The following is a 20,824-nucleotide window of genomic DNA, read 5'->3' on the forward strand; positions in this document are numbered from 1 at the left end:
CTTTCTTATCCATTGCCTTAGACAGAGATATTCCTAAGCTGGCAATCAATGAGAATACAACCTTCAAAATATGAATTTAAGATTTGGACCATTAGACATAATCTCAATATGAAGAACCTAATTTCAAAATTTATTGTTTAACACCACCTTCTAGCTCGCTTTCTCCGTTTAACACATCCTTATTCTAAAATGAAGCATGCAGCATAGAGGTATCTCTTCCAACTTTATGCTCAGAAGTCCTTACTGTCCCATGAGATTTGCAACTTCAAGGCTCAGTATTGATAACAATCTTACTTGCGCCTTCAGCAATGGTGTCATAATTATCGGACAAGACGGAAACTTACTACCACCAAAATGATGCTTGCGGTGAATTGAAACAAGTTAACATGTTTGCCAAGTTAAAACAAAAGTGGGTTGCTGGTATTTTTTTCCCTTCCGTCTCTCATACACTCAGTTTAGTCCATTTGGCACGCTTTGTGAGGAATAGGAGAGCTAGAGTTTGGCATGCCAGCCCACAAATCAACCCAATCCATAAGCCCTACATCGTTAAAAAAAAAAAACGGATTATTTTTTAGAGAGTACATATTTATATAACTAGGCTCAACCGACTCACTCTGTAACGAAATATAACTGAGTTTTTTTTTTTTTTACCTTCGCACGTAGTTTGGACTTAAATCCAAGGAGCCAAGATATTGGTAAACCAATGAGATAAAAAGTTGCGAGGTTGACATATACAGCTAAGTGTTGCCAACCGCATCCTCTAGCCACCCCTGAAGTATCAAAATCAATTCTCCTCTAAAAGATCCGAACATAAATCTGAATATCAACATAGAAAACTTTGTTTCAAGATTCAACCTTCGGTTACAAGGAATTCAAACCTGATAAGATGCCTTGTACAGAATCAAGTAGTATAGAAATTGCTAGTAGAGGTGCCATGGAAGCAAACTCTTGTTTGATTACAGAACTGCTACTAAATAGTTCAATCCAGAGGCCATGACCAAGTGAAAGTGCTACAACAGCACACAAGGAAAGAAAGATAGAGAGCTTCAGAGTCACACCCATGGCATGCTTGGCTCTTTCTGGATTGTCTGCCCCCAGCTCATTGGAAACCCTAGTGCTATGTCAAGATTCTAACTTGTCAATACATGTAATGAGAATGCTAATTCAGGAAGACATGAGACAGAATAAGGAGACTGTGTTCCATTATTTCTAACCTCGCTGCTGCACTCAGACCATAAAAAATCATGTAGGCAATGGATTCTGTGTTGACACTGCAAATATTGATGAGGATTAACAGGACAGACACAAACACACACAAGCGCAAAAGCATCACAATCATACCATATGGCGATCAATGAAGTGGTTATTTCTGAATCTGGCAGTAATCCAGCTAAGAAAACCAAAATCTCGAAGGCCCAGAACTCCAAGCTTGCATAATATAAACATACAGTATGATTCATGAGTTTAGAGTGATACATTAAACTGACTTAAGATTACACTCTCTAAAAGTTGTACGATCTATATCTGTGTCTGTAGTTAACAAAGGCATTGCAAATGGAAATCGGTGAAGTGAAAGGTGACTAGAGGAACATACCATACCATAGCAGCAGAGGGAAGAGCTAGTTTCAAGACAGAAAGGATGTAATGAAATGAATGAAAAGAGAACCCTTTCCAAGTGTGCTTGAACTTCTTCGCATTCATCACATACAGTCCCAACAAAAACATGGATACCCAACAAGTGATGGAAAGTGCAATCGGAGCACCCTTAAAGCTCAAAGATGTCAAATGGACTAAGGCATATGCAATGCCAATATGAACCATCAGTGGAAGAGCTGAGAGGACCACTAATGGCAACACAACAGATTGCGTTTGAAGGAACCTCAATATGTTTTGAAGGATTCCATATGCAAATAACCCTGGGATAACAAACTTCATATATAGAGAAGCGGTGCTTGAAATGTCTTGAGATTGATGAAGCAAGATAAAGATAGATTCTGTGTAGCACCAAAAGATGGATATAATGATGGAGAAGATAAGGGATATGATGCAGGAGGCTTGAAGATAGATTCCCAACATTTCAAATTCTTTTGCTCCAAATCCCTGCCCGCATAATGTCTCTAGTGCCCCACTTAACCCAACCTGAGAGAAGAATGAAAGGCATAACATGTTATAAGAACTTGTTTCTAAACTATTACGCTTGATGGACCTAGCTCTTATAATTCTTAAGAAAAGTAGGCCATACTTTCATTTCATACTTTCATTTCAGCTTATTATCATGGAATAAGTGAATGGCATATTAGTTCAATTTCTAAGTCATACGTGGAAAAGCTGTCCTACGGAAAAATGCAATAGAGTTGAGAGAAAACTAAAATCAAAGCGCTAATGTGCAAGACCATAAAAGAAAAACAAATTAAGGATTAGCAGCACGTGGCTCCTCATACAAGTCAAAACGCATTAGGCTCTCACACTCAACTAGGGGATTTGAAAGCACTTTAAAGTCCATTCATTCCATAAGCCTTATAAGCCATTATCTAGCATACGTATGAACTTTGAATATGCTGAATAGAATGAAAGTGAAGGAGAATACCCAGTTTAATACTGTCTTTATAAAAAAAGTGAGGCGATAGAAGTTACAATGAAATTAGTGGTGCAAAACAGGTATGAAATATCAAACAATCCCATTTAGGAATTGCCTAACCTACCCATTCCATAACCTTTTAACCATCCAAGAGTTTGAAGTATTTCAAACACACTGTACACTGCCAAACGCCCCCTGATTAGAATATTCAGAACCAAACAGCAGTGCACTTCCAGTGTTTAAGAATATTCTAGTGTGGGAAAATAAGCATACAAAAAGGAAAAAGAATCTTACCACAACGGAGGCGCCGGTGACACTGAACCACGAGTTGGCTAGAGTGGAGCCAGCAAGCTGAAGGACACCAAGGTGACCGGCGAACATGACAGAAACCAAAGCGACTAAGTAATATGACGCGTTTGTGAGAATCATAGGTAGTGAAAACATGAGTTGGTTCTTGGCCTCCTCCGGGTCCAAGACTTTGCTCCACCACCCATAAACAGCGTTAATTCTTGTGTGTTCTTGTCCTTCTTCCCTAACATCAGTGACCTCTGATAATAGAGGCTTGGATAGTGTTTCTTCGTCATTTGAACCTTTGTCTTCCAGCATCTTTTCTATCCTGTCTTCGCTATTCCTTCCTCTGCCCTCTGCGTGGTCTTGAATTGGAACTTGGGTTGATCAATTTAGAGAAGACACTGAGGCAATAAAGAAGTGGATGAAAATACAGGCAAGATCTTTTGTTTACTTTGTTGACCATATCAAATTAAAAATTTACAAATATAATGAAGCCGGTGCACGGACACTTGACCTTTTCTGCTAATCCACATCCACAATGTAAGAACAAAAAAATGGCTGGGCTGAATATCTGAGCATTATTTTTTTTCTCCCATTAAAACATAGTTATCCTCACAATTATATTTAACGTACTGTCACATATTAAATATAAATAAATTTTGATTTATCATATTATGAAGGATTAATCTATTCTGTTAGACCTAATTTTTGTTCAGTGTATGTGAATATTATTTGATTGTAGTCTTACGTTCAACCAGTTGTCCTTTTTTCTGATGACGATGGTAATAAAAAAAATTGTGGCAGTTGCGGTTTGGATTTAATGGGGGCGACTCTCTATTAGAGTATATGTTCTCACTCATAATTTTTTTTTTCAAAATACTACATTCAATTTTTTATACGATCCAGCTGGCCAAAAAAAAAATTCTAAGACCAATTAACCGAATCACATAGTTTTGAAAATATGTTAACATTAATTAAAAATAATAAATACATAAGAAATGTATTTTTTTTTCCAAATACTATTTATAAGAGGGGAGCTTCAGAGAAAAATTATGAGGAAAAAAAATAATTAATTAAGGATAAGATTAATAAAAATGTATTTAATATTTAGACAACACCAAATTGAATTTTATAAAAAAATACTGGACCAATTTAAAATTTTGAATTTTATAAGAAGGAGCGGACGCAACAATTTGTTGACAAGTTGCGGGTTGCATTAGCGGCTCTCCTTATTAGATTACTATGTTCTCATTTATAAGATATTTTAGTAAAATATTTTAATGTTTTATTTAATAAATTATTTTTAAGAAAATAATAATTCATTGATGACTTTCTTCGAAGAATATATTTTATTAATAAGTGTGAGTTAATTAAGCATTAATATTAAATGAATGATATTTTTAGAAGTTTATAGTTTTTTGGAACGAAATTAAAGTTTTTAACTACATTTAATGAGATTTATTGATTTTCATAATTCATTAAAACTTTCTTATAAATTGATCAGGTAGAGAGTAATATCTATTATATTTTTACGATTTCTTATTTAATTTTTTCAAATAGAAAAATAATCTCTTAATGTTAAAATAATTTCTTTTGATTCCAATACAAATCCCTACCTACGCTACAAAAGCGTCCCGTGTTGAAATGTTTGTTTGTTTCCTACACTCGAGGATTCCAGAAAAAGACACCGTATGGGATCAGTTTGTCAGGATGATCAAAAACATCATTAATACGTCTTCATTTCTAAGAAAATAAGAAAAACACTGTGAGCTTACTATCAAAAGTTATCAATAATACTCCTCCGGTCCTTAATATAAGACCTAATTATTGAGTTAGTTTTGGTCTTAAATATAAGACTCATTTCTCATATTTGTCAATTTTCTCTAAATTACCCCTATGGATACTTCTTCAACCATCATCAAGTAGAAAAGAAAAATGGGGTATTAAGAAAGATGATTATAGTATTTTAGGAAAAACGTGTCACATTTCTTATAATTAACTAACTTACCTAACTTTTTTAATCTAATCAAATTAGTTAAATGGATTTTTTATTAAGGACCGGACGAGTAATTTTTTCTTTAGATAGATGCATGTACAAAAATTAGTACTCGAACCGTCACTCGTGAAACTCGCTTTAAAGAGTGTGTGCTTTTTCCAACTCCTACATAATCATAAGTAAAGAAAAAAAAATCATCCCACATACTTAACTTTTTCGTAGAACCACTTGGGGAAAAAAAAAACTAATCCACACATTGAGCGGAAAAAAAAAATTAAAAACAAAAGAGTCAGATTTGATGGCGGAAGAAAACCCCGGGGGGAGGGGTGCGGGGAGAGAGTAGAACACGCAAGTTTATGGATGACTATTAAAAGCTTCATTTTAATAAGACAACAGAGACGGTATTCAATTCAAACCCATGCAAGGATCTTGTCTCCATCAACTCTGGATCTTCTAGTATGATGTAGTAATAAACAAGTAAACATGTGAAAACCTTGGATTACCTCTTTGTTGGCTGTCTTTTGAAAGTTAAAAAGCTGCTGTTTCTGCACTGGGAATTTCACTTGCCAACTCCTAGAGCCCGGATGAATGTTCTTTTCCAGCGAAAATAATTAATATGTGGAAGGAGATCGGAATAACTTTCATACTTAACACAGAACTTGCTGCTCAGGTTATTTCTAGGCCACTATCTCTGTGAAAATTTTGGATCCATACAATAGAGCAGGCCAGAAGGAAATGAGTATGACACGAACAGTATAAATTATTTTCCATGCTTAGCACTTAAAGCCAGGGCATTGTGCATTTTGAAGCTAGCATCTAGATCGCATATTCAGGAAGTAGAAAGTAAACTCAAGATTTTGAGCATGTTTAGAAGACGAGTGAGAAACAAAAGGGAGAGAAGATACCAACAATCACAGACAAACTTTAATGATTGAGCAAGTATCAGTAGTGTCACTCTTTCTTTTCTTCCTTGTTTTCTTGCTTCTCTTCTTTCACTTCCTTGGCCTTTGGTTTTCCCTTCCTGGGCTTCAAGAAGCAGAAGCATGAGCAACAGGGGCACTGAAACAAGAACTTCATCTCCTTTCTTGCTCAGATCTCAAATCCCAGACAAAGGAAAACGGAAAACGGAAAACGGAAAACCTCAGCTTCCGAGCTTTCTCTCTCTACTTTCTTTTCTTAGCTATTTATGCTACACACTTTCTTTCCTCTCAAGTCTTGATCCAATCCTTGTCAACTATGATGCCTACCTAGTAATGATGACATCTGTAGAGCGATTAAAGGGTGGCAGGTAGGTCTAGCTAGGTTGAAATTGGGGTGCTCAAGGATGACTAGTAATAAAACTTCTGATAAAAATATATTAACAAAATAGATAAAACCATCAACCCATGAAATTAAGATTTGAATCCCCGGCGGTGTAATCTTAATACGAAGAACCTAGTTTCAAGATTTACTTTTTAACACCAAATTCTTCAAGGCTCCTTCCTCTGTCTAGCTGTAGTTATACATCCTCTTATTCTAAAATGATGAATGCAATATGCAGTTGTCTCTTCCAATTAATTTAGACTTAGAGTGTGTTTGGATGAAACCAAACCGTAGTTTGAAAAAGTGATTCTGGAGAATAGATTCTGAGAAGAATAGATTCTGAAAAGAATAGTTGTTATCAGAAGCACTTTTTATATATACAAATTACTAAAAAAAAGACATAAGTTAATATGATAATTACAGAAAAATAGATTTTATGATATATTTTAATTTGAAAGAATAAAATTGTTAATAATATATTTTTTATTAACATAATTAATAATACATAAGATAATATAATTAATAAATAATTAATATGTATATATATTTATAAAATATAAGATTAAATATGTTTATAAAAAAATAACAAGATACATATCCTATAAGCTCTCACACTCTCCCTTTTTTCTCCAAAAGCAAAAAATTTTTGTTTTTTCCAAAATCACGGTTTTGGCCCTAAAACCATGGTTTGTGCAAATTGGGTGGGTGTTTGGGTGATTTATCACCCAAACCATGGTTTGAGTCCCCAGACTATGGTTTGGGGTGTCACCCAAACAGTGCCTTAGAAGTCTTTAACGTCTAATGAGATAAAAGCCTGGAACTTGTGGATTCACCATCTTACTCGCACCTTTAGCAATGGTGTAATCATTATCGGACAAACCAGAAACTTCCACCCAGATGATGCTTGCGGTGAATTGAAAACAAATCTCCCAGAATCTTAGAGTTCTACAAAATGATAACATTTTACAGCACTTAGATTGCCATCGGCCCATATGTCCTATGATTATATTTTTGCTAAGCATTTCCTTTCGTACATTGCAATCTCATTGATTTCAGTAAATGCCAATTCCAATTTCAGTTGTTTGCCTCGCGAGCAGACACAAAGTTGCCATAAGACTAATCCGGATGAGCTGCTTGGACATTTTATTTTCAAACCGTGCAGCTTAGAGTCGAGAAGATGATTTCTTCCCCTTGGGCCCCCTACGATAGTCATATACCCCAATACCTCGTTTTCTTCCAAGTCGGCCAGCATCAACATACTGAATTAGTAGAGGGCAGGGTGTGTATTTATTGTCACCAAGGCCAGCGTGAAGAACTCTCATTATTGACAGGCAAACATCCAATCCAATGAAGTCTGCAAGCTCCAAAGGACCCATTGGATGGTTAGTTCCCAGCTTCATTCCTGCATCAATATCCTCTTTAGTTGCAACTCCAGTGTAAAGAGCAAAGAATGCTTCGTTTATCATCGGCATAAGGATTCGATTCACTATGAAGCCAGAATAATCCTGAGAGGTTATTGTTGTCTTGCCCAACCTGCATGTTTTGAACTAGTAAATTAGAGCAAACATGTGATGATGTCCTTATCAAGCTGTGTCTGACATAAGAAGGGCCAGAAAGTGTAAATAAAAAGAGAGAAGTGTAAAAGGAGAGGAAGCTATATCAGCTTCAAAGGGCATCCAATGTCCAGTCTACCACATCATGGTCAAACACACAGCATTTAACTGTTCGTGTTTACATTTCTTTGTGGGGCAGAGCAGCAGGAGGGAGATTAGAAAGTTAAGGTTATAAAGGAAAATTAGAATAAAGAATTAGAGGAATCAAGATCTTCAAGAAAGGGCAGGGGAATTAAGGGGAAAATTACATCCCTTTCACAATGGAGAATGGTAAATAACTAACCTCTCAGACAATGCTTTTGTTGCCTTGAATGTGTCTTCTGAAGTGTCTGCGCCTCTCACAATCTCAATCAGCTTCATGACAGGAGGCGGATTCATAAAATGCATCCCTATCACCTACAGATAAAATCAATTACTTTTAACAAATCATTAATGAGCTCACAGTCATCAAATGGACTGAACCATCTGTTGAAGCAACAAATTCTGGTAGCAGGGTTTTAATGATAAATTCTGATTTTAATATATTATTTGATATTTTTTTAGAGATATTTATCAATTAAAGTGGGATAAATTGTATTGATTGTGGGTATTTTGAATCAAATACTGATTACATGAAATTAGAGATTTAATAGGAGATCTTATCATATTTTTATCTCTTTTTAAATAATTTATTTTGGACCTTGTAATAGTATTTCAATTTATCTTTTGCAGGCCTTAAAAAAAAAGAAAATAAAGATAATGAGAAAACTGAAAGGAAGGGAAAAAAAATATAAAAAAGGGAAATTGGAAACACAGCTTGGATGGCATCAGATTATAATATTATCTATATTTTTATGGATTCAAAAAAAAAAGCCACGGAAATTATCCACACCCAATCCTTCATATTTGATTTGGATATATATTATATCCCCTCCTTCACGCAGTATCACGACCGCCTCTCTCCATTCCTTTCCTATATATACCACCGAGCCATGACACACTCACACACCCTCGTATCCTCTCCACACGCATACACCCACGCTGCCACACAACTCAATTTCTTTCTCCACCAGTTTTCATCCTTTTCCCTTTCGGCCATATTCACACCCCACTCATACGCCGTACTCATACACCCGCATACCATCAGACCGCGACACTCCAATTCCATTCAATCACCCACCATCACTATTCATCCAATTTTCATACCTCTCCCGCCTCTCTCCATTCCTTTCCTATATATACCACCGAGCCATGACACACTCACACACCCTCGTATCCTCTCCACACGCATACACCCACGCTGCCACACAACTCAATTTCTTTCTCCACCAGTTTTCATCCTTTTCCCTTTCGGCCATATTCACACCCCACTCATACGCCGTACTCATACACCCGCATACCATCAGACCGCGACACTCCAATTTCCATTCAATCACCCACCGTCACTATTCATCCAATTTTCATACCTCTCCAGTGGTGAACAACAATTTTTCACATTCATCCTTCCTCCATGGCCTCATGGATTCTCACTCCTTCAAATATTGTAGATGCTGCTAGAGTCATGAGAGGCTAATTTTCTTGTGCTTCTTGAAGATGGAGGAGTAACTTGAACTTAGAGCTTCAATTAGGGGAGTATTTAGTTTTCCAATTAATTTTTTTCTGAACTTCATTAGATTTTTCCTGTGTTAGGAATATTTTTGATTTGGAGACTAAGATTATGCGTTATAATTTCTGTTAATTAGATTTTGCAGTTTAATTTGAGTTGTATTACTTAGAATTTGAATTTATATATATTCCTTTGCATTCATTAAAATTATTTTATCTGGCACATTATTAGATTTTATGATTGAGATGTATTACAATTGAGTGTCTTCGTGAGCATTCTTTGAGAGGGGAAACAAGTTTTATTAGCTCAATTTAAATTGCACATCAAGTAATTTTTAAAGGTGACTTAATAACCTGATTACTATCTACCGTTTAGGGTAGTAAGTGTTAAGTTTACTTGACCCAAACCGTTTTTGGGGTTATTTCTCTTAACTTGTGCATTATTTTACTTCCATATCTTTATTAAATAAGGATAGCTACATTCGTTTTCAAGAAGCATTCTCATTACTGATTTTTGAAAAGTTCAAATTTACATTTTTCATTCTTTCTTTATTAAAATACCCAAAAAAATAGTTTAGATTTATTTCTTATTTCATAATTAATTTTATTAATTGAAAAATCCTTTTTCAACCCCTTCCTTTTTCAACCCCCTTTTTTATTCTTTGTCACTTAGTTAACTTAGGATCTAATAAAAGGTTCTTCAAGAGACACGACCTGAGTTGTATTTACGCCTGATAATTTGGTTTATTGTAATTTAACCCAAGACGACTAAAAAAGGTTCAAATCACCGAAACTAAATCTGTAGCAATGAAAAACAAAACTTCAATCTCAAAACATGAAATGCATCCTATAAAAAGACTGTTATGGCTGCTTGTTGAAGATGCCAGACGAGTGATTGAGATGGAACTTGTATTAGATGCCAAAATGGCAGACAGATTCTCGGGAAGCTATGTCAAGTTCAACAAACACGTATACAAGCATTAAGTATAAACGAAAAATCGTCAAAGCTTTATAGTTTAATGACACCAAATGCCTGCCCTAGGTACTTCTTAAGCGTATCTATAAGTTCAAACCTCTCTACAGGGTAATATACCATATAGCTATGTGAGTAATAAAAAAAAATGGACAAAAATGATTTTTCTTATTGTTATTTTTATCAATCCAAACATATCATAGATGTGATTGGATTTCTAATTTTTTTTAGATATAAATATTCTCTTATTGAAAGTAACCATGTTCGAGATAACATTAAATACTAAATGTAAATATTTTCTTTAAAAAAATTCCAACCTTAAATCGTGATCATTTGAATTTCCAAACTGTAAGAAGGAAGGTGGAACAAGGGGTAGGGTAGTATACGAGTAATGACACGTCTAGTTTTGGTTGGACTATGTGCCAGTAATGTGATAGAGATTCATGAGTGGTCCAATCTCTCTCTCTCTCTCTCTAATGTCCATTCACTTGGATTTTTTTTTTCCAGCTCCTCCTTCCTCCATTAAAACTTTATCACACGTGTCCTTTCTTTAAAACGAAAAATCCATCCAACTCCAAACTGATATTTTACCCATTATTTATTCTGGTGTATGGCCACTTGAACAATCTCAATATCTTTTGACTGGACAAGAGAAAGAAGCAGAATATTATTTAAGATGCCGTTCGTTCGTGCTTCATGGTGATATTCTCAAGCCATAAAACAATTTTGGCTGTTTGATTCTCATAATAACCTTAACTACAGTTTGACAGTTGAATTCTGATTAAAACAAAAGGTTAACTAACTTTTGGAGCCGTGGAAGCAATCACCTTAGTGTTTTGTGTTACCATCTTCAAAACTCACGCACTCATTTTTTTCCATCTGCCAAGCTTTATGAGGACTATGAAAGCTGTAACTTGGCATACCAGCCCACAAATCACCCCAATCCATAAGCCCTGTATCATAAGAAGTTTATATGTATATATTAGATGACATATTTATATAACAAGGCTCAACCTGCTTGGTCAGTAACGGAAAATAACTGAGTAATTCTCACCTTCACAGTTAGGCTGGTCATAAATCCAAGGATGCAAGATATTGGTAAGCCAATGAAATAAAAAGTTCCTAGGTTGACATATACAGCTAGGTGTTGCCAACCACATCCTCTGGCCACCCCTGACAATATCAGAATCAATTATTTTCTGATTATTTGAACAAAGCATATGAAGAACAACTGCAAAACACAGCTTCGATTTCTAGGCTATGAAAGATTTAAACCTGATAAGACGCATTGCGCAGTATCAAGAAGTATAGAAGTTACAAGTAGAGGTGTCATGGAAGCAAACTCTTTTCTGATCACAGGACTGCTATTGAACAGTTGAACCCAGAGGCCATGACCAAATGATAGTGCTATAACAAAACACAACGCAGGAATGATAGAGAGCTTCAGTGTCACACCCATGGCATGCTTGGCTCCATCTGGGTTCTGCTCCAAGTTCATTGGACACCCTTGTGCTGTGTCAAGATTCTAACTTCTTAATAAATGTAACAAGAATGCCAATTCAGGAAGACATGAAACAGAATATAAGGAACGGAAACTATGTTTCGTTAATTATTTCTGACCTTGCTGCTGCACTCATAGCATAAGAAATCATGTAGGCAAGGGCTTCTGTATTGACGCTGCAGATATTAATGATGATTAATAAGACTAACACAAAGCCTAAACAAAAGCAAAGGCATCACAGTCATACCATATTGCAATCAACGAAGTGGTTATTTCTGGATCTGGCAGTAATCCAGCTAAGAAAACCATAATCTCGAAGGCCCAGTACTCCAAGCTTGCATAATATAAACATACAGTATGATTCATGAGTTCAAAGTGATACATCAAACTGAATTGAGATTACATTCACTAAAAGTTGTATCTGTATCTGTGGTTAACGAAGGCATTGCTAATAATGGAAATGAGTGAAGCGGAAGGTAAGCAGAGGAACATACCAGACCATACCAGCAGAGGGAAGAGCTAGTTTCAATACAGTGAGGACGTAACTAAATGACTGAAAAGAGAACCCTTTCCAAGTATCCTTGAACTTCCTTGATTTTGTCACATACAATGCCAACAAAAGAAGTGATACCCAAAAAGTGATAGAAACTGCAAGCGGAGCACCCTTAAAACCCAAAGGTGTCAAATTGACCAAGGCATATACAATGCCAATATGAACAAATAGCGGAATAGATGAGATGACCACCAATGGCACTACAACAGATTGTGTCTGAAGGAACCTCACGAAGTTTTGAATCAAGGCAAATGCAAATAATCCTGGGATACTAAACCTCATATAGACTGCAGCTGTGCTTGAAATGTCTGCTGATTGATGAAGCAAGATAAAGATAGATTTTGTGAAGAGCCAAATGACGGGTATAATGGTGGAGAAGATGAGGGATATGATGAGCAGGCTTGAACATAGATTCCCAACATTGCATATTGTTCTGCTCCAAATCCTTGCCCGCATAAAGTCTCTAGTGCCCCACTAAACCCAATCTGAGACATGAATAAAGGGAATAGCATGTTATGTTGTAAGAGAATTAATCCTCAACTATATAATGCTTGATGGCCTAGCTCTAAAAATTTGTAAAGTAAGCCATACTTTCATCTCCATTTTGTATCACTGTATAAGTGCATGGCATATCAGTTTAATTTCGCCATCATATTTCAAGAAGCCAATCCGATGGTCCATTGCCTTTTTCAGCAATATCTCTTCCCCATTTTATAGCCTCTTCACCCACACGTTTCGATTCTTGAAAGCACTGTGAACTCTATTTTTCAGGGGTCTTACTTGCTTACCAACTAGTCAACACACGTATCAACTTCTCTTAATAAATGTTGAGGATTTATAATCGCATTGCAGGTGTAACTTCCAGTTTGAAGAATATCTAATGTGGGAAAATAAGCATACAAAAACGGAAAAGACTCTTACCATAACGGCGAAGCCGGTGACGGTGTGACCATGAGTTACCCAGAGTAGCACCAGCAAGTTGAAGGACACCAAGCTGGCCAGCGAACATGACAGCAATCAAAATGACTAAGAAATAGGACAAGTTAGTGAGAATCAGAGGTAATACAAAAACGATTTGATCCTTGGCCTCCTTCAAGTCCAGGATTTTGCTACCCCAGCCATGGACGGTGTCAGTTTTGTGTGTTCTTGTCCTTCCTCTCCACCATTAGTGACCTCTGGCATAAGAGGCCTCCTGGATTGTGTCTCTTCGTCATTTGAACCTCTGTTCCCAACATCTTTTTAATCTCGTTTTCGCTATCCTTTCTCTGCTTCTGCGTGATGTATTGAATCTAGAGGAATCTGAGAGTACTTAAAGACGAAGGTGAGAAGCGGAGTGAGTGATGGGACATATTTACACATGTGCCTCTTCTGCGATAATGCCGCCAACCTAACGGACTCTTCTCTCCATTTGTTTTTTTTTTTCCGCCCCCAATTTTTGTTAACTAACAGTTCGGTATCTTGTGCTCATAAACTATGAAGTATGCAATTTTATATATTTTTATATGATAATTTTATATTTTTATGAACATAAAATTTGCAACCATGAAATGGTGCAGTTTTATAGTTATGAAAATATAAAACTTCACCCTTTCATGACTAAAAATTCAGAAAGGCTTTCTTTTTGAGTTTTGGATTTAGATTTGCTCTGTTATGTTTTCAGCCAAGATTTAGATTTTGTTCAATCGTTATTGCCATCTATAATAATATATATATTTTAGGTTAGAGGTGTAAATTTATCCTAAAAGTTTTTCACTCAAAAACAATATTGTTATGAAAGGTTTTTTTGAATTGAAGGTTGCCCTGAAAGTATTAAAATGAAGAGCATGTGGTGGTACCATGAAAAATTTTAACAGTCAACTGTTTAGTTTTTAAACAGAATGAAATACCATTGCTATGTCTTGAAACTTTTGGAGTACAATATTAAACCTGAAAAAATTTTATGACAGCTTTAGTCCTAAGCAAAATCTTCCAACATAAAATTGTAACTTAACCCGCGTTATATTTGTTTTAATTTGACACATTATATTCCAACATAACTTGTAAACTTAACCCTACGTTTATTTGTTTTAATTTGACAATTATATACGAAGGACAGGAGGGATTTTTTTTCCTTTTCCTTTTGCCATAACTGGTGTCAATTATACTTTTTATAGAGATGGTATCCACAAGTCAAACCTAAGTGAAATAAGGGAAGAGTTTGTTGTCATTGGACCTCGTTACAATTTGACAATTAGATATATATATATATATATATTTTTAAACCAGAATTGACAATTAGATATGAGTCATGCTTTGCATGGGCATGGGTTATTATGTCGGGTCAGCTGTCAGGCCATTTACCAGAAAGGTTTTATCGCATTGAAGACGTACAGCCCAGAATTTTTTGTTGCTATATTAAATTGGAAACTTTTGAATCGTTCCATAAATAAATCTTGAAAGCCAGAGGTAAAGACCCAAAAGAAAAAAACCAAAAAGAATTGGTCCAGTTAATAAGGAGTCGGCTCATAACCTATAAGGTCGTGAGTTTGAATCCCGCTGTCGATATGAAAACGTTGTTAGTAGGCGATCTGTAAGTACTTCTGTAAACGCTCTCTAAGTCTAAAGCATACCCTAGCCCTGGTGAGTCCCAGGACCTAACTCACCTAAACTTTTTTGTATAAAAACAAAGGTAAAGACAAAAAAAATTCAGCGATTTATAACCATCATCAGCGAATGCTTCTATTTTAACAAGCAAGTTTACAAATAACTATTAATAGCTTCTTTTTAATAGGAAGAAAAAAAAATTTTAAAAATGGTCTTCAATCCAACCTATGCAAGGATCTTGTCTCTATCTAGATCTTCGAGTATGATCTATTGAACAAATCAACTTACGAAAATATCGGATTACCTATTGTGGGCTATCTTTCGAAAGCTAAATCCTACTAGGAATTTCCCTCGTCAACTTCCAGATGCTGGTAGAATTCTCTTTCTCCAGATGCTGGTAGAATTCTCTTCCCAGAGAAAATAATTAACACTTGAAAGTGGAAGTTGATTGAAATAAGCCTTATACTTAATACGGAACTTGCTGCTTATCCAATAAAATAGACCAGAAGGAAATGAGCATGACAGGAACAGGATAAATTATTTTGCATTCTTAGCAGTTAAAGGCAATGTATATTTTGAAACTAGCATCCGGACTTCATTTGCATATTCAGGAAGCAAGACAAGTGAGAAGCAGAAAGGAAAGAGAGACCAACAATCAAAGATATAAACTTCCATAATGAGCATTGACTCTTTATCAGTAGGGTCACTCCTTCTTTTTCTGTTTTTTTCCCCTCTATCTCTTCCTCGGTTTCCAAACAGCCGCTTCCTTTTGGGTTACATCGCCCACACATAATTCAGAAAGTGCACAACTTTCTTATCCATTGCCTTAAACGGAGATATTCCTAAGCTGGCAATCAATGAGAATACAACCTTCAAAATATGAATTTAAGATTTGGACCATTAGACATAATCTCAATATGAAGAACCTAATTTTAAAATTTATTGTTTAACACCACCTTCTAGCTCGCTTTCTCCGTTTAACACATCCTTATTCTAAAATGAAGCATGCAGCATAGAGGTATCTCTTCCAACTTTATGCTCAGAAGTCCTTACTGTCCCATGAGATTTGCAACTTCAAGGCTCAGTATTGATAACAATCTTACTCGCGCCTTCAGCAATGGTGTCATAATTATCGGACAAGACGGAAACTTACTACCACCAAAATGATGCTTGCGGTGAATTGAAAACAAAATAACATGTTTGCCAAGTTAAAACACAAGTGGGTTGCTGGTATTTTTTTCCCTTCCGTCTCTCATACACTCAGTTTAGTCCATTTGGCACGCTTGTGTGAGGAATAGGAGAGCTAGAGTTTGGCATGCCAGCCCACAAATCAACCCAATCCATAAGCCCTACATCGTTAAAAAAAAAAAAAAGGGATTATATTTTAGAGAGTACATATTTATATAACTAGGCTCAACCGACTGACTCTGCAACGAAATATAACTGAGTTATTTTTTTTTTACCTTAGCACGTAGTTTGGACTTAAATCCAAGGAGGCAAGATATTGGTAAACCAATGAGATAAAAAGTTGCGAGGTTGACATATACAGCTAAGTGTTGCCAACCGCATCCTCTAGCCACCCCTGAGTATCAAAATCATTCTCCTCTAAAAGCTCCGAACATAAATCTGAATATCAACATAGAAACTTTGTTTCAAGATTCAACCTTCGGTTACAAGGAATCTTTGTTTCAAGATTCAACCTTCGGTTACAAGGAATTCAAACCTGATAAGATGCCTTGTACAGAATCAAGTAGTATAGAAATTGCTAGTAGAGGTGCCATGGAAGCAAACTCTTGTTTGATTACAGAACTGCTACTAAATAGTTCAATCCAGAGGCCATGACCAAGTGAAAGTGCTACAACAGCACACAAGGAAAGAAAGATAGAGAGCTTCAGAGTCACACCCATGGCATGCTTGGCTCTTTCTGGATTGTCTGCCCCCAGCTCATTGGAAACCCTAGTGCTATGTCAAGATTCTAACTTGTCAATACATGTAATGAGAATGCTAATTCAGGAAGATATGAGACAGGATAAGGAGACTGTGTTCCATTATTTCTAACCTCGCTGCTGCACTCAGACCATAAAAAATCATTTAGGCAATGGATTCTGTGTTGACACTGCAAATATTGATGAGGATTAACAGGACAGACACAAACACACACAAGCGCAAAAGCATCACAATCATACCATATGGCGATCAATGAAGTGGTTATTTCTGAATCTGGCAGTCATCCAGCTAAGAAAACCAAAATCTCGAAGGCCCAGAACTCCAAGCTTGCATAATATAAACATACAGTATGATTCATGAGTTTAGAGTGATACATTAAACTGACTTAAGATTAAACTCTCTAAAAGTTGTACGATCTATATCTGTGTCTGTAGTTAACAAAGGCATTGCAAATGGAAATGGGTGAAGTGAAAGGTGACTAGAGGAACATACCATACCATAGCAGCAGAGGGAAGAGCTAGTTTCAAGACAGAAAGGATGTAATGAAATGAATGAAAAGAGAACCCTTTCCAAGTGTGCTTGAACTTCTTCGCATTCATCACATACAGTCCCAACAAAAACATGGATACCCAACAAGTGATGGAAAGTGCAATCGGAGCACCCTTAAAACTCAAAGATGTCAAATGGACTAAGGCATATGCAATGCCAATATGAACCATCAGTGGAAGAGCTGAGAGGACCACTAATGGCAACACAACAGATTGCGTTTGAAGGAACCTCAATATGTTTTGAAGGATTCCATATGCAAATAATCCTGGGATAACAAACTTCATATATAGAGAAGCTGTGCTTGAAATGTCTTGAGATTGATGAAGCAAGATAAAGATAGATTCTGTGTAGCACCAAATGATGGATATAATGATGGAGAAGATAAGGGATATGATGCAGGAGGCTTGAAGATAGATTCCCAACATTTCAAATTCTTTTGCTCCAAATCCCTGCCCGCATAATGTCTCTAGTGCCCCACTTAACCCAACCTGAGAGAAGAATGAAAGGCATCACATGTTATAAGAACTTGTTTCTTAACTATTACGCTTGATGGACCTAGCTCTTATAATTCTTAAGAAAAGTAGGCCATACTTCATACTTTCATTTCAGCTTATTATCATGGAATAAGTGAATGGCATATTAGTTCAATTTCTAAGTCATACGTGGAAAAGCTATCCTGCGGAAAAGTGCAATAGAGTTGAGAGAAAACTAAAATCAAAGCGCTAATGTGCAAGACCATAAAAGAAAAACAAATTAAGGATCAGCGGCTCGTGGCTCCTTATACATGTCAAAACGCATTAGGCTCTCACACTCAACTAGGGGATTTGAAAGCACTTTAAAGTCCATTCATTCCATAAGCCTTATAAGCCATTATCTAGCATACGTATGAACTTTGAATATGCTGAATAGAATGAAAGTGAAGGAGAATACCCAGTTTAATACTGTCTTTATAAAAAAAGTGAGGCGGTAGAAGTTACAATGAAATTAGTGGTGCAAAACAGGTATGAAATATCAAACAATCCCATTTAGGAATTGCCTAACCTACCCATTCCATAACCTTTTAACCATCCAAGAGTTTGAAGTATTTCAAACACACTGTACACTGCCAAACGCCCCCTGATTAGAATATTCAGAACCAAACAGCAGTGCACTTCCAGTGTTTAAGAATATTCTAGTGTGGGAAAATAAGCATACAAAAAGGAAAAAGAATCTTACCACAACGGAGGCGCCGGTGACACTGAACCACGAGTTAGCTAGAGTGGAGCCAGCAAGCTGAAGGACACCAAGGTGACCGGCGAACATGACAGAAACCAAAGCGACTAAGTAATATGACGCGTTTGTGAGAATCATAGGTAGTGAAAACATGAGTTGGTTCTTGGCCTCCTCCGGGTCCAAGACTTTGCTCCACCACCCATAAACAGCGTTAATTCTTGTGTTCTTGTCCTTCTTCCCTAACATCAGTGACCTCTGATAATAGAGGCTTGGATAGTGTTTCTTTCGTCATTTGAACCTTGTCTTCCAACATCTTTTCTATCCTGTCTTCGCTATTCCTTCCTCTGCCCTCTGCGTGGTCTTGAATTGGAACTTGGGTTGATCAATTTAGAGAAGACTATGAGGGAATAAAGAAGTGGATGAAAATATAGGCCAGATCTTTTCTTTATTTTGTTGACCATATCAAATTAAAAATTTACAAAATATTACCTCCTATCTTTAATATAAGATCCTGTTTGACTTTTATTTATCCTAAATATAAGATCCCAATCCACTTTGTCTTTGTCTTCATTTTATACATTTTTTTTCAAAATAGTCCTTCTAACAATGATAGTTCTAGTTAATACACTTGATTAGCAAGGATATTTTAGGAAAAACAACACTTATTTAGGATAAATAACTAACTCAACTCAACTTACTTCCTTATTCTTCTCAACTGACTCTTATATTAGGATCGGAGATAGCATAATGAATCCACATCCACAATGTAAGAACATAAAAATGGCTGGGCTGAATATCTGAGCATTATTTGATTGTAGTTTTACGTTCAACCAGTTGTCCGTTTTTCCAATGACGATGGTAATAAAAAAAATTGTGGCAGTTGCGGTTTTTAGAGTATATGTTCTCATTTATAATTTTTTTTTCCAAAATACTACATTCAATTTTTTATACGATCCTGCTGGCCCAAAAAAAAAATTCTAAGACCAATTAACCGAATCACATAGTTTTGAAAATCTGTTAACATTAATTAAAAATAATAAATACATAAGAAATGTTTTTTTTTCCAAATACTATTTATAAGAGGGGAGCTTCAGAGAAAATTATGAGGAAAAAAAAAATAATGTATGAAAAAAATAATATAATTAATTGAGGATAAAATTAATAAAATGCATTTAATATTTAGGCAACACCAAATTGAATTTTATAAAAATACTGGACCAATTTAAAATTTTGAATTTTATAAAGAGGAGCGGACGCAACAAATTTTTGACAAGTTGCGGGTTGCATTAGCGGCTCTCTTTATTAGATTACTATGTTCTCATTTATAAGATATTTTGTTAAAATATTTTCAATGTTTTATTTAATAAATTATTTTTAAGAAAATAATAATTCATTGACGACTTTCTTCGAAGAATATATTTTATTAATAAGTGTGAGTTAATTAAGTATTAATATTAAATGAATGATATTTTTAGAAGTTTATAGTTCTTTGGAACAAAATTAAAGTTTTTAACTACATTTAATGAGATTTATTGATTTCATAATTTATTAAAATTTCTTATAAATTGATCAGTAGAGAGTAATATTATTATATTTTTACGATTTCTTATTTAATTTTTTCAAATAGAAAAATAATCTCTTCATGTTTAAAATAATTTCTTTTGATTCCAATACATATCCCTACCTACGCTACAAAAGCGTCCCATGTTGAAATGTTTGTTTGTTTCCTACACATGAGGATTCCAGAAATATTGATTTTCATAATTCATTAAAATTTCTTATAAATTGATCAGGTAGAGAGTAATATTTATTATATTTTTACGATTTCTTATTTAATTTTTTCAAATAGAAAAATAATCTCTTAATGTTAAAATAATTTCTTTTGATTCCAATACATATCCCTACCTACGCTACAAAAGCGTCCCATGTTGAAATGTTTGTTTGTTTCCTACACATGAGGATTCCAGAAAAAGATACCGTATGGCACTAGTTTGTCAGGATGATCAAAAACATCATTATACGTCTTAATTCTAAGAAAATAAGAAAAGCACTGTGAGCTTACTATCAAAAGTTATCAATAATAATTTTTTTTCTTTAGATAGATGCATGCACAAAAATTAGTATTCGAACCGCCACTCGTGA

The 20,824-nt window shown here is 35.4% G+C and overlaps 2 protein-coding genes and 2 pseudogenes across 2 annotated transcripts; all 4 read right to left on the reverse strand.

Annotated features, from left to right (window-relative positions):
- Positions 1-210: 210 nt before the first annotated feature.
- On the reverse strand, positions 211-5,649 carry LOC114748707 (protein DETOXIFICATION 18). Its single transcript, XM_028937160.1, has 8 exons — positions 5,369-5,649; positions 2,873-3,270; positions 1,595-2,139; positions 1,342-1,428; positions 1,215-1,271; positions 879-1,117; positions 652-770; positions 211-538 (listed from the first exon to the last, which is right to left on the reverse strand). The coding sequence occupies exons 2-8, from the start codon at positions 3,182-3,184 to the stop codon at positions 443-445; spliced, it is 1,455 nt and encodes a 484-aa protein (XP_028792993.1). The 5' UTR covers positions 3,185-3,270; positions 5,369-5,649; the 3' UTR covers positions 211-442.
- Positions 5,650-7,330: 1,681 nt separating this feature from the next.
- LOC114748694 (probable 3-hydroxybutyryl-CoA dehydrogenase) lies at positions 7,331-9,279 on the reverse strand. The gene is made up of 3 exons (XM_028937142.1): positions 9,226-9,279; positions 8,064-8,176; positions 7,331-7,700 (listed from the first exon to the last, which is right to left on the reverse strand). Exons 1-3 carry the CDS (start codon positions 9,277-9,279, stop codon positions 7,331-7,333), a joined length of 537 nt encoding a protein of 178 aa, XP_028792975.1.
- Positions 9,280-10,973: 1,694 nt separating this feature from the next.
- Positions 10,974-16,101, reverse strand: LOC114748717 (protein DETOXIFICATION 18-like; annotated as a pseudogene).
- LOC114748718 (protein DETOXIFICATION 19-like) lies at positions 15,548-18,928 on the reverse strand (annotated as a pseudogene).
- Between the last annotated feature and the right edge of the window lie 1,896 nt (positions 18,929-20,824).

This window comes from Neltuma alba, unplaced genomic scaffold, assembly GCF_004799145.2.
Source record: "Neltuma alba isolate B1F8T4 unplaced genomic scaffold, ASM479914v2 tig00005777_pilon, whole genome shotgun sequence".
In the NCBI taxonomy this organism is placed as follows: Eukaryota; Viridiplantae; Streptophyta; class Magnoliopsida; order Fabales; family Fabaceae; genus Neltuma; species Neltuma alba.

What these genes read in the sequence shown, in the direction of transcription:
- LOC114748707 (XM_028937160.1), bottom strand. Translation starts at nt 3,184, where the DNA reads ATGCTGGAAGACAAAGGTTCAAATGACGAAGAAACACTATCCAAGCCT. An exon ending in ACTTCATTGATCGCCATATG is followed by an intron (nt 1,272 to 1,341) that starts GTATGATTGTGA and finishes CAATATTTGCAG; the next exon opens with TGTCAACACAGAATCCATTG. An exon ending in GGTCTGAGTGCAGCAGCGAG is followed by an intron (nt 1,118 to 1,214) that starts GTTAGAAATAAT and finishes ATCTTGACATAG; the next exon opens with CACTAGGGTTTCCAATGAGC.
- LOC114748694 (XM_028937142.1), bottom strand. Translation starts at nt 9,279, where the DNA reads ATGAGGCCATGGAGGAAGGATGAATGTGAAAAATTGTTGTTCACCACT. An exon ending in TGTTGTTCACCACTGGAGAG is followed by an intron (nt 8,177 to 9,225) that starts GTATGAAAATTG and finishes TTTTATCTGTAG; the next exon opens with GTGATAGGGATGCATTTTAT. An exon ending in ACAAAAGCATTGTCTGAGAG is followed by an intron (nt 7,701 to 8,063) that starts GTTAGTTATTTA and finishes CAAAACATGCAG; the next exon opens with GTTGGGCAAGACAACAATAA.